The sequence below is a fragment of the Ursus americanus genome, chromosome X (assembly GCF_024610735.1).
Source record: "Ursus americanus isolate L20-20 chromosome X, mUrsAme1.1.p, whole genome shotgun sequence".
Taxonomy (NCBI): domain Eukaryota; kingdom Metazoa; phylum Chordata; class Mammalia; order Carnivora; family Ursidae; genus Ursus; species Ursus americanus.
Window position 1 is genome coordinate 69,620,480 of NC_142164.1, and position 14,278 is coordinate 69,634,757.

A 14,278-nucleotide genomic window follows, 5' to 3' on the forward strand; every position below is an offset into this window, starting at 1 on the left:
CAGCTAATATCATCCTCGTGGAAAAACTGAAAATTTTTCCTCTATAGTTAGGAACAAGACAGGGATGTCCACTCTCACCACTATTATTTAACATAGTACTAGAAGTCCTAGCCTCAGCAAGAAGACAACAAAGAGTAATAAAAGGCATTCAAATCAGTAATGAAGAAATAAACTTCCACTAGTTGCAGATTGAATGCTAACTATATATAGAAAACCCAAAAGACTCCACCAAAAACCTTCTGGAACTCATAAACAAACTTGGTAAACTCACAGGATTCAAAATCAAGGTACAGAAATCTGTTGCACAATGAAACAGCAGGAAGAGAAATTACAGAATCAATCCCATTCACAATTGCACCAAAAATCATAAGATACCTAGGGATAAATCTAACCAAAGAGGTGAAAGTCCTTTACTCTGAAAACCATAGAACACTGATGAGATAAATTGAAGATGACACAAAGAAATGGGAAGACATTATATGCTCATGCATTGGATGAATAAATATTGTTAAAATGACACTACCTAAAGTAATCTACATGTTTTACGCAATCCCTATCAAAATACCACCAGCTTTTTTTTACAGAGCTAGGACAACCAATCCTGAAATTTGTATGGAACCACAACAGACCCCAAATAGCCAAAGAAACATTGAAAAAGAAAAGCAAGGCTGGAGACATCACAATTCCAGACTTCAAGTTAAATTACAAAGCTGTAGTAATTCAAACAGTATGGGTACAAAAATAGACACCTTGCTGAATAGAACAAACTAGAAAACCCAGAAATGAACCTACAACTATATGGGCAATTAATCTTTGACAAAGCAGGAAAGAATATACAATGGCATAAAGAATGTCTCTTCCACAAATGGTGTTGGAAAAACTGGACAGTAACATGTGAAAGAATGAAACTGGACCACTTTCTTATACCACACACAAAAATAAATTCAAAATGGATTAAAGACCTAAATGTGTAACCTAAAATCATAAAAGTCCTAGAAAAGAACAGAGCAAGTAACTTCTTCAACATTGGCTGTAGCAACCTTTTTCCAGATATATCTCTTTAGACAAGGAAAGCAAAAGGAAAAATAAACTATCAGGACTTCCTCAAAATAAAATGCTTCTGCACAGCAAAGAAAATAATCATCAAAACTAAAAGGCAACTTACTGAATGGGATAAGATATTTGCAAATGACAACTGATTAAGGGCTAGTTTCCAAAATATATAGAGAACTTATAAAACTCAACACTCCCCCCAAAAATAATCCAATTAAAAATGGGCAGAAGACATGAATAGGCATTTTTCCAAAGAAGACATCCAGATGGCCAACAGACATATGAAGAGACCCTCATTGTCACTTATCAGGAAAATGCAAATCAAGACTACAATGAGATATCACTTCACACCACTCGGAATGGCTAAATTCAACAACACAAGAAACAACAGGTGTTGGCAAGGACATAAAGAATGAGAAACTCTCTTACACTGTTGGTGGGAATGCAAACCGGTGCAGCAATTCTGGAAAACAGTATGGAGGTTCCTCAAAAAGTTAAAAATAGGGGGCGCCTAGGTGGCTCAGTTCGTTAAGCATCTGACTCTTGATTTTGGCTCAGGTCATGACCTCAGGGTTGTGAGATCAAGCCCCATGTTGGGCTCTGCATTGGGCGTGGAGTCTGCTTGAGATCCCCTCTCACTCTCCCTCTGTTGGTCCCTCCCTCCCTCTCTAAAACCCAACCAAACCAAACAAAAAAGTTGAAAATTGAACCACCCTATGATCCTGCAATTGCACTGTTAGGTATTTACCCAAAGAATACAAAAACACTAATTCAAAGGGATACATGCACTCTGGTGTTTATAGCAGTATTATCTACAACAGCCATATTATGGAAATAGCCCAAATGTCTATCACCTAATGAATGGATAAAGAAGATGTGTACACACACACACACACACACGTGCGTGCACAATGGACTATTACTCTGCCGTAAAAAAAGAGTGAAATGTTGTCATTTCCAAGGTCATGAATGGAGATAGAAAGCATTAAGATACATGAAATAAGTCAGGCAGAGAAAGAAAAATACCATATGATTTCACTCATTGTGGAATTTAAGAAACAAATGAACAAGGGGACAAAAAGAGAGGCAAACTATGAAACAAACTCTTAGCTATGGAGAACAAACTGATGGCTACCAGAGGGGAGGTGTGTGGGGGGATGGGTTAAAAAGGTGATGGAGTTTATTAGTGTACTTCTCATGATGAGCAGGGGGTGAGGTATGGAAGTGTTGAATCACTGTAATGCACCTGAAACTAATATTACACTATATGTTAACTAACTGGAATTTAAATAAAAACTTTAAAAAAGTAAGTCTGGGGCACCAGGGTGGCTCAGTCAGTTAAGCTCCTGCCTTTGGCTCTGGACAAGATCCCAAAGTTCTGGGATCAAGCCCCACGTCAGACTCTCTGCTCAGTGGGCAGTCTGCTTCTCCCTCTGCCTCTGCTTGCTGCTCCCCCTGCTTGTTCTCTCTCTCTCTGTCAAATAAAATAAATAAAATATTTAAAAATGTAAATCTGGCATGTATAGAATATATTATGTGCATTTATAAAAACTCTTATATTTTGTGGTGTCAACATTTTAAAATTACATATTTTACATTGATACATAAGTGTTTCTTCCAAATTGCAAGACAATCCTCAAATTAAGTATAACCTCATATTCCTATAAGCACTCTAGTTTCCACCTGGATGCCTTACAGATACCTCACATTCAAGATGTTAAAAAATAATTTTATTATCTTCCCCTACTAAACAAACAAAAACACCCCTTGTTTTCTGTATTTACTTTCTTTGTGTGTGGTACCACTATCCAGGTGCTTAATCCCAGAATCTGCTTGTTAACCATAACCCAACCAATTCCCTCATCCCCTCAACTATCAAGCACCATATGTTATCGATTCTTCCTAATGACTCTCGAACCCAACTAATTCCCTCAATTTTCTACCACCTTTGCTTAAGTCATTATCATCACTTGTATAGACTATTACAACAATTTCTAACTGGTTTTCCTGCTTCCAATGCATCCTTACTTTTCTTTTAGTCATTCATTGATGATTTTATTGTTAGATCTTTTTTTTTCACCCCAATCTTCACTATTCTTCTGAGTGACTTCAAAGTCTATGTGGATGACTCATCAACACTCTAGTTTACCAGTTCCTTGATATTTTCAATTCCAGTGTCTTTCATCTCCATTTTATTTTAGCCCTTAGCCAAACCCCAGAACTTTTCATCACCTGAAATTGCTCTACTTGTCTTAAAATTAAACCACACTCTGTTTCCACTCCCACATCTTCCAATTACATTTTAATCCATTCTAACCTGGCTTCTTTTCCAATAATTTATTAAAACCACCAGCCTCTCCCCTATTGCTATGTTCAATGGAAAATTTTCCATTCTTATTTAACCTCTCTGATGCAGCTGAAACTGTTGATCTTTTCATACTTAAAATGATCTTCTTAACATCTTTCATTCCATCTTCTCCTGGTTTTCTTTCTAATGTCCTGCTCACTTTTTCTCAGGCTTATTTTTCAATCACCACCTCCCTTAAAAATTGTTCTTCCTTGGGGTCTTATCTTAGGATTCTTATGATCTCATTTAATGTACTCTTCTGTGGCAACTGTGTTCATTACTTTGCCTTCAATTACTACTTAAATATTGATGCCTTTCAAATCTATGCTGAGATCATACCTTTCTCTTGAGCTTCAGACCTCAATGTCTATTAGATGCCTCTATTTGGTTGTCTTACAGACTTTTTAAATTAACAGTCAAAAGTGAACACATCATTATGCAATCTCTCCCATTCCAAGTCAGATTCCTCCCATGTTTCCTATCTTGGTTAATGACATCACTATTTGGACTTGCTTAAGCCCCAAACCTGGGGACCATTCCACAATCTTCCTTAAAAAAAGTGGGTGTCTTTCAAGAATCCTTTTCTTTATCACCTTCAGTATCCAATTAGTCACTGAATCCTGTTGATTTTACTTCACCGATCTTTTTTATAGCCTATCTCTACCCCAACTTTTCATCACTCTTACTACTAGGTCTTTACACATTGAATTCCCTACAACTGAACTTTTTTTCCTGCTTTTCTTCCACACTACCCCTTTACCCGTGTGCTTTTTCTTATCCTTTAGATCCGTGCATTGGGATTTCCTGATCCAGCAACACAAGGATTACCTGGGAACTTGTTTGAAATAACAAATTCTTCAACCCCATCCCAGATCTACTGAATCAAAGATTCTGGGGATTTATCCCAGCAATTTATGGTTTAACAAAACTTATAGGTGATTCTGACGCTGGCTAAATTGTGAAAACAACTGATTCAAATCTCATTTGAAATACTACCTATTCTAGAAAATGGTCCTTGACCATTCAAGCATTAAATTAGGTACTCTTTTCTTTTTTTCATGTTTTTTTTCTAAGTTATTATTTAAATCCCAGTTAGTTGACATACAGTGTACTATTAGTTTCAGGTGCAGAATTTAGTAATTCATCGCTTACATACAACACCCAGTGGTCATCACAACAAGTGCCCCCTTAATACCCATCACCTATTTAACCCATCTTTCTGCCCACCTCCCCTCTGGTAATCAGTTTGTTCTCTATAATTGAGAGTCTGTTTCTTGGTTTGCCTCTCTTTTTTCCCCTATGTTCATTTGTTTTGTTTCTTAATTCCACATGTGAGTGGAATCATATGGTGTTTGTCTTTCTCTGACTGACTTATTTTGCTTAGCCTAGTACCCTCTACCTTCATCTACATCATTGTAAATGACAAGCCACCATTTTTTATGGCTGAGTAATATTCATTGTGTGTATACCACATCTTCTTTATCCACTCATCGGCTGATGGACTTTTGGGCTCTTTCCATAATTTGGTTATTGTTGATAATGCTACTATAAACATCATGGTGAATGTATCCTTTTGAATTAGTATTTTTGTAACCATTTGGTAAATAGCTAGTAGTGCAATTGCTGGATTATAGGGTGGTTCCATTTTTTCACTTTTTGAGGAACCACCATCATGTTTTCCAGAATTGCTGCATCACTTTGCATTCCCACCAACAGTCTAAGAGTGCGCCCCATTCTTTGCATCCTTGCCGATACCTGTTGTTTCTTCTGCTGTTAATTCTAGCCATTCTGACTGGTGCGAGTTAATATCTCAATGGAGTCGTGATTTGTATTTCCCTGATGATGAGAGATGTTGATCATCTTTCCATGTGTCTGTTAGCCATCTGTATGTCTTATTTGGGAAAATGTCTATTCATGCCTTTTGCCTATTTATTAACTGGATTGTTTTAGGGTGTTGAGATTGATAAGTTCTTTATATATTTTGCACACAAACCATTTATCAAATAGATCATTTGTAAATATCTTCTCCCATTCTGTAGGTTGGCTTTTAGTTTATGGATTGTTTCTTTCACTGTGCAGAAGACTTTTATCTTGATGAAGTCTCAATAGTTCATTTTTGCTTTTGTTTCCCTTGCCTCAGGAAATGTATCTAGTAAGAAGTTGCTAAGGGTGATGTCAAAGTTTTGAATGTTGCTGACCAGTTTTACCAACACCATTTATGGAGGAGACTGTCTTTTTTTCCATTGGATATTCTTTCCTGCCTTGTCAAAGAGTACTTAACCATATAGTTAGGGATTTATTTCTGGGTTTTCTGTTCTGTTCCATTGATGTATGGGTCTGTTATATGCCAGTACCATACCAACTTGATCACTATGTTCTTCCAATCCGTGAGCATGGAATGTTTTTCCATTTCTTTGTGTCAGCTTCAATTTCTTTCATCAGTGTTTTATAGTTTTCAAAGTACAGTTCTTTTATCTTTTTGGTTAAGTTTATTCCTAGGTATCTTATTGTTTTGGGTGCAATAGTAAATGGGATTGATTTCCTTGATTTCTCTTTTGACTGCTTCATTATTGGTATATAGAAATGCAACAGATTTCTGTCCATTGATTTTGTTTTCTGTGACTTTTCTGAATTTATATAAGAGTTATAGCAAATTTTTGGTGGAGTCTCTGGGTTTTCTATAGAGTATCATGTCATCTGCAAAATAGTGAAAGTTTGACTTCTTCCTTGCTGATTTGGATGCCTTTTATTTCTTTTTGTTGTCTGATTACTGAGGGTAAGACTTCCAGTACTATGTTAAATAACAGTGATGAGAATGGACATCCCTATCTTGTTCCTGACCATAGAGGGAAAGTTCTAAGTTTTTTCCCATTGAGCATATTAACTGTGTTTTTGTTGTTGTTGCTGTTGTTGTTTGTACACGTCCTTTATTATGTTGAGGTATGTTCCCTGTAAACCTACTTTGTTGAGGGTTTTTATCATGAATGGGTATTTTACTTTGTCAAATGCATTTTCTGTACCTATTGAGAGAATCATTTGTATCTTATCCTTTCTTTTATTAACATGGTGTATCATGTTAATTGATTTGTGAAAATTGAACCACACTTGCAGCCCAGGAATAAATCCCACTTGATCATGGTAAATGATTTATTTAATTTACTGTTGGATTTGTTCTTCTAGTATTTTATGGAGGACTTTTGCATTTGTGTTCATCAGGGATATTGGCCTATAATTCACTTTTTTTTTTAAGTCTTTTTCTACTTTTGGTATTAGGTTAATGCTGGCCTCATAGAAAGAATTTGGAAGTTTCCCCTTCATTTCTATTTTTTGAAATAGTTTGAGAAGAATAGGTATTAACTTTTCTTTAAATGTTTGGTAGAATTCACCTGTGAAGCTATCTGGCCCTGGACTTCTGTTTGTTGGGAAATTTAAAAAAAAATTATTCATTTGAAAGAGAAAGAGAGAGAGAGAGTACGTGAGTGGGGAGGAATGGGGGCAGAGAGGGAGAAAGAATTTGAGGCAGACTTCTCACTGAGCATGGAGCCTGACATGGGGCTCAATCTCACAGCTGAGATATCATGACCTGAGCTGAAGACAAGAGTCGGATATTGAACTGACTGTGCCACCCATGTGCTGTTTGTTGGGAGATTTTTGATTATTGATTAAATTTCTTTGCTGATTATTCTATTGTTTGAATTTTCTATTTCTTCCTGTTTCAGCTTCAGCAGTTTATATGTTTCTAGAAATTTACCTATTTCTTACAGGTTGTTCAATTTGTTCACATATAGTTTTTCATCATATTCTCTTATAATTGTTTGTATTTCTGTTGTCTTGGTTGTTATTTTTGTGATTTTGTTTATTTGGCTCCATTCTCTTTTCTTTTTGACAAGTCTGGATAGAATTTTATCAATTTTATTAATTTTTTTCAAAGAACCAGTTCCTGGTTTCATTGATCTGTCCTATTGTTTTGTTGTTGTTGTTGTTGTTTTGTTTTTATATCATTTCTTTCATTTCTTTCTGCTCCAATATTTATTATTTCCCTTCTGCTGGTTTTAGGTTTCATTTCTTGTCCTTTCTGTAGCTCCTTTAGATGTAACGTTAAGGCTGTTTATTTTAAATTTTTCTTGCTTTTTGAGACAGGCCTCTACTGCTATATACTTTCCCTTTAGGACCACTTTTGTTGAATCACAAAGTTTTTGGAACACTGTGGTTTCATTTTCATTTGTTTCCATGTATTTTTAAAATTAATTAATTAATTAATTCATTTTATAATAGTTTTTATTATGTTCTGTTAGTCACCATACAGTACATCCCTAGTTTTTGATGTAACGTTCCATGATTTATTACTTGTGTATAACACCCAGTGCACCATGCAATACATGCCCTCCTTAATACCCACCACCGGCCTATCCCAATCCCCCACCTCTCTCCCCTCTAAAGCCCTCAGTTTGTTTCAGAGTCCATAGTCTTTTTTTTAAATTTCTTCTTTGATATCCTGGTGACCTATTCATTCTTTAGTAGCATGTTATTTAATCTCCATGTGTTTGTGGCCTTTCCAAATTTTTTCTTGTGGTTGACTTCAAGTTTCATAGAACTGCGATAAAAAAAATGTATGGTATTGTCTCAGTCTGTTTCTACAGTTCGAGGCCTGATTTGTGATCTAGTATGTGGTCTGTTCTGGAGAATGTCCCATGTGCACTTGAAAATAATGTGTATTCTGCTGTTTTAGGATGAAATGCTCTGAATATGTCTGTTAAGTCCATCTGATCCAGGGGGTCATTCAAAGTCATTGTTTCCCTGTTGATTTTCTGCTTATATGACCTGTCCATTGCTGTAAGTGAGGTGTTAAAGTCCCCTACTATTACTGTATTATTATCAATGAGTTCCTTTATGTTTGTTGTTGTTTAATATATTTGGGTGCACCCAAGTTGGAAGTATAAATATTTACAATCGTTAGTTCTTCTTGTTGGATAGTTCCCTTTATTATGATACAGTGCCCTTCTTCATCTCTTGTTACAGTCTTTGTTTGAAAGTCTAGATGTCTAAGTATTGCTCCTCCAGTTTTCTTTTGATGTCCATTTGCATGGTAAATGTTTCTCCATCCCCTCCCTTGCAATCTGCTGGTGTCTTTAGGTCTAAAATGAGTATAGGCAGCATATATATGGGTCTTATTTTTTATACATTCTGACACCCTATATCTTTTGATGGAGTGATTAGTCCATTCACATTCAGAATAATTATTGATAGATATGTTTTTATTGCCATTTTATTACTTCTTTTGTCAATTTTTCTGTATATTTTCTCTGATCATTTTTTTTCTTGTCACTTTTGGTCTTTTCTTCCCACCCAAAGGGTCCCCTTTAATATTTCTTGCAGGGCTGGTTTAGTGGTCACAGTTTCCTTTAGTTTTTATTTGTCTGGAAAACTCTTTATCTCTCCTTCTATTCTGAATGATAACATTGCTGTATAGAGTATTCTTGGTTGCTGATTTTTTTTTCCCACTCAGCACCGGCTTGCCAAGTTTCTGTGGAGAGATCTGCAGCTTAGGTGGGTCTTCCTTTTTGAGTTAGGGACTTCCTTTGTCTTTCTGCTTTTTTGGACTTTTTCTGTATCACTATACTTTTCAAATTTAATTACAATGTGTTTTGGTATTGGCCTACTTTTGTTGATTTTATTTTTTTTAATTTTTATTATGTTATGTCAGTCACCATACAGTACTTCATTAGTTTTTGATGTAGTGATCCATGATTCAATGTTTGAGTATAACACTCAAGTGCTCATGTTGATTTTAATGAAAGTTCTCTGTGCTTCTTGGATTTGGCTGTCTGTCTCCTTCCTCAGACTAGGGAAGTTTTCAGCTATAATTTCCTCAAATAAATTTTCTGCCCTCTTTTCTCTCTCTTCTTCTTCTTCTGGGGCTCTTATGTTATAATTGTTATTATGGTTGATAGTGTCACAGATTGTAAATCTATTCTCATGTTCCACAATTATTTTTTCTCTCTTTTGTTCAGCTTCATCATTTTCCATTATTTTATCTTCAATATCACTCATTTGTTCCTCTGCTTCTTCTATCCTTGTGTTCATTACATACAGTCTGTTTCAAATCTCAGTTATTGTGTTTTTCATTCCTGACTAATTCTTTGTTAACTCTTTTATCTCTGCATTGAGGGCCTCCCTGAAGTCTTCTATTCTTTTCTCAAGTCCGGTGAGTATCCTTGCAATTGTTGCTTTAAATTCTCCATCAGACATGTTACTCATATCTGGTTTGATTAGATCTCTGGCCATGACCCTATCTTGTTTCATTTAGGATGAATTCCCCCATCTTGGCATTTTGCCTAAGTCACTATCTTCTTCTGTGTGTTAGAAAATCCTGTTATGTTCCCTATTCCCAAGACTAATGGCTTTATAAAGACGAGGTCATAGAATGTCCAGGGTCTGGCACTTCAGGGAATGTCTCTGGTGTGTGCTGTGTACACTTTGCTGCTGTGTTTTGGCTGCTCTATTCTTCAGACCAGTCCTCTACAGAGGCTTTCCTTGCCTTCGTATGGCAGCATTTGGACCTTGGCCAGAATGTAGTGAGTTTTATGTGTGCACTGGTCTGCTTGCTAAATGATACCTGATGCTTCTTCCACTAGAACTGAAGACTTGCAAAAATCTCTGTTTGGGAGATGTGGTGTGGGTGGGGGCTTCTGTTGGTCTGGGAAAGGGGCCCACTCCACTGGGAGTTAGTCAAGTTTGACCAAGAAGGGCAGTACTGGTAGAATGTATAGTTGTGGGACTTGGTGTAAGCAGCTTTAGGCAGCCAGCATCAATGCTGTGCATGGTGCAGACCCTAGTGCAGGTGGTTCTGTGCTTATGCTGAGAGGTAGGGTAGGGCAATGGCAACAGCCAGTTCCTTTGTCCCAGCAGGGGGTTTCCTTGCTTGCTGCTTTCCGGAAATCACTTCCAGAAGAGCAAATAATCTCCCCCTGTGCATCCCAGGTATTTTTCAGATCGCCACTTTCATGCTGTCTGTCTCTGAGTTGTTTTCCTGCCGTCTCTCTAGGAGGAGCTCGGTGCCTTTCAGGCTCTATTCCTGCCAAGCCTGGTGACTTTTAAAATTCCAAACTTTAGGAATGTGGTGTGTGGGTGAGGGTCTGCACTGGTCTTCTTGGGAGGGTCTTGCTGCGCTGGGACTGATGCAGGTTTATTCAAGACAGGCAGTTGCATTGGAAAACAGGAGCATGGGACTTGGAGCAAGCAAGCTAAGCAGTGTGTGTTGGACCAAGCTGCCCTTAGCAGGTGGCTCTGTGCCCATGTGAAGGGGCAAGAGAAGGATATGGTGCCTGCTGGCTCTTTTGTCCCTGAAAAGGCATCTTTGTGAATGCCACCTATCACAGATATGCTCCAAGAAGAGCAAACACTCTCCCATTGCCTGCTTTAGGTGTCTGCTGACCTTCGAAACTCCAGTCTCCAAGCCCTGCTTGTTGCAAAAACTCATAAAAATCGTCCCCTTTCATTTTTCCATCCAACGGCTTTGGGGATGTGTTCTCCTTTTCATGACCCTGTGTGCTCCACTCTCATGTGCCTTTCTCTGTGACCAGGGCTCCCTCCCCTCTGCAGAATGCATGATTCCTATCTCCCCCAAATTCTGTTTCTGTACTTCTTGCCTTCCTCAATGTGGCCTCTTCTCTCCCTCTATTTGTGGAATTTGTTCTGTCTATCCTCAGGCTGATCTGTTAGGTGTTCAGAGTGATCCAATAGCTATCTAGTTTTGTTCAAGGGACAAGAGGAGACTTGGGTCCTCCTACCATGCTACCATCTTAGTGGTCCTCACTACGTACCCTTTGCTATATTTTTCCAACACAATTTAAGAACTCCTATTAACACACTAGACACTGCATTACAATTATGGTTTTACTTGTCTCTCTGTCATAATAGCCTGTTTTTTAAAAGTAAGAATATGTATTATTTCCCACTACATCCATAACTTCTAAAATTGTCTCTTCACCAGCTAGGCTGCCAGTAAGCATTTATTCAATGAATAAATGGATGGGAGACAATGTGGTCAAGATCATGTCCATCCTACATTTTAGTATTAAAAACTTAGTATATGACCAGGGTTAAAGTTTAGTCTATAATAAGAAGACAATAACCTTATCAATGACCGAGGTTAAGGATCAGTTTGTGGTCGGGACAGGTCACTCTCTAGCCATGATTAGAAACTCAGACTACAGCCAAGGTTAACTTCAGATCTAGAATGGGTTAGAAGCTCAATCTGTATCCGGGGTTAAGTCCAGTACAAGGCTCCATATGTGACCAGTATGAACTATGTCTGGTCAAACTAAAGACCTAAGATATGTACCCTGTTCTGAGATTGAAAATGAGTATTTCATAGAGACAAATTCAGGCTGTGACTTTATCCTGGTTAATATTCTTATTTAAGTTCTCAAAGAACAATTAAAAAAAAAGAAAAAGAAAAGGAGCAAGCCAAGGTGCTGAAGCAGAGGTGCTACACAACCTTTGTCTCTTCAACTATGTGCTCCTACTCACCAGGTGCAGCGGCCAGTGGCCAACCAGTGCTAGATTCTAGCACTCCATGGGCATGCACAGAGTAGGGGCGGCTGGCATTATTCTTGAACACCACAGTTATGATATCACCAACCTCTCCTCTGAGAAGTGGACCTAATATATGCAAAAGAAGGGAAAGTATCATTAGTGGAGTAGTGGAACAAGGATACTAAAGGCATTGAAGAAAAGGACATACATAGGAACTTCCTAGAATTAAGGGTTTCAATCATTAGAATTAAAATCATGAATGGTTTTATTTTTTTTTTAAATTCAAGAGCCCTTAAACTGATACTGGCATCTACAGGATGAGGGTACTTCAAGCAGATTGTGCAACCAATTATCCCTATTTTCCCACACCACGTCTCTATCTATCTATCTATCTATCTATCTATCTATCTATCTATCTATCATCTATCTATCTATCTATCATCATCATCTATCTGTCATCATCTATCAGTCATCTATCTATCTATAATTCATTTATTTATCTAATATTACAAGGACCTGGATAATTAGGGCTCTGTGGAATCACTGTCAGTAAGGAATGAGAGTTTGGCACAGAGTAAAAAAAAAAAAAAAAAAAAAAGGGCTCCCTGCAAGGGCCAATAAGTTTCTTCTTTGTGAGGACAAGAATGAGGAAACTCATTGGTCCCTACAAAAGTGAAGAAACTGCATCGATAATTAGACTGGGGTACAAGGGTAATACTGATCCCCTGTACAGTGTTTTTCTTACTCTTTGATGTTCTTAAGTTCCCCTGCCATTAGCATTTTTAAAAAATCTATCACTCATGCCCTCCTGGTGATGAGCATTGGGTGTATGCAACTAATGATATGCTGGCTAGTTGAACATAATAATAAAAAAATAAAAAAACATAATAATAAAAAATTAAAAATAAATAAATAAAATGTTGCAGAACTCATGAAAAAAAACTTATGGGATTTGGAGAACCACATATTAAATTTGTATGAATAGTTTGGGTTATGAGATGGGAAAGATGAATGCAATCTCCAACTGTGTTGATGATAAGGATGACAACGATGATGATGATGATGATGATGATGATAAAGCATCTAGAATAAAGGATAAAATTTCATGTTTTAAAAAAATTAAAAAATTAAAAAATCTGTCACTGTCAGAGACCCCTAGAGAGATTCCTCGAAAAATATAGCTCATGTTGCAGCAGAATTCATGAATCCCCCCACTTTGATTGCTTATTTTTATGGCTGATTTTTAAATTATGACTATAGTTCCATTATATCATAAGGAAAAACTAATAGAAAGAAATAAAGAGGCCTTCTTGATATGACATTGCCTTCCTAGGAGCAGCATAAACCTCTAGACCCCAGGAGGAACTCACTTACCTAATATTCCCAAGTGTTCCTCTGGTCCAGTCCTTGGCTGAGGGATCTTGAATGTACCATCAGTGTATTCTCTGAATACAGCTTTCTTGTATCTGGAACCCAGGAGCCCATTCTGGTTGCTCAGGAAGATGTGACCATAACTAGAAGAATCCAAAGAGTGGTATCAGCACCTGGTCTTGACCTCTCATTTTCAAGTATGAGAAAGCTAACTCAGACCTAACATCATATCACAGACAGAAGAAAGAGAAGACGTATTCCTTCTAATGTCAGATTTCCCACCACATTGGCTGCATAACTGTAATAAAGATGCCAGATTTAAATATCCATTTATATTTCCTTGTTTATCATGATCCAGATTATAATTTGTAATATAATTATTGTGACAAGAACACGGGGAAAAGAATAAAAAACCCTGGGCTTTAGCTCTAGTCTTAGTGATGTCTCAGATGGAATTAGGTTGACAAAAGGACAAGGTACAGGGTGGAAGGAGAGCACAAACTGCTGCTGCTGATGGAGAGTAAGAAATGGGAAGAGGTAAGGAAGAAATGGAATTTTACAAATTCCCCCTTATGAGATGCTTTCCTGTTTACAAAGAACCTTATTATTTGTTTTATCATTTAACATTTCCAATAGGGTGATGAGGTAGGTGGAAGTAGAATCAGTGGTCCAGAAGTGACAGAACTTATCTTCATCGATACTGTGAGCCAGAAAGGAGCTAGCACTTGGATACAACTCTCTTGCTTCTTCCTTATTTCCTTCTAGTCAAGTTCTTTCAACTATACCACATCACTTTATTTATTTGTTTGTTTATATTTAAATTCAATTAGCCAACATATAGTACATCCTTAGTTTCAGATATAGAGTTCAATAATTCATCAAATTCCACATCACTTTAAAGATAAACTAAGTCCCAGGGCAGAAAACTCACTTTCTCTAGGTTTCGGAAAAAGTTAGCAAGAAGACTTC

General features: G+C 37.2%; 1 protein-coding gene across 8 annotated transcripts in view; it reads right to left on the reverse strand.

Annotated features, from left to right (window-relative positions):
* HEPH (hephaestin) overlaps positions 1-14,278 on the reverse strand; it is a 94,722-nt gene that overhangs the window by 23,622 nt on the left and 56,822 nt on the right. For all 8 annotated transcript variants that reach the window (XM_087860399.1, XM_087860400.1, XM_087860395.1 and 5 more), the window contains 2 exons: positions 13,313-13,452; positions 11,933-12,064 (listed from right to left, as the gene is read on the reverse strand). In XM_087860399.1, the coding sequence (XP_087716525.1) occupies positions 11,933-12,064; positions 13,313-13,452 (272 nt within the window). The remainder of the gene's footprint in view (positions 1-11,932; positions 12,065-13,312; positions 13,453-14,278) is intronic.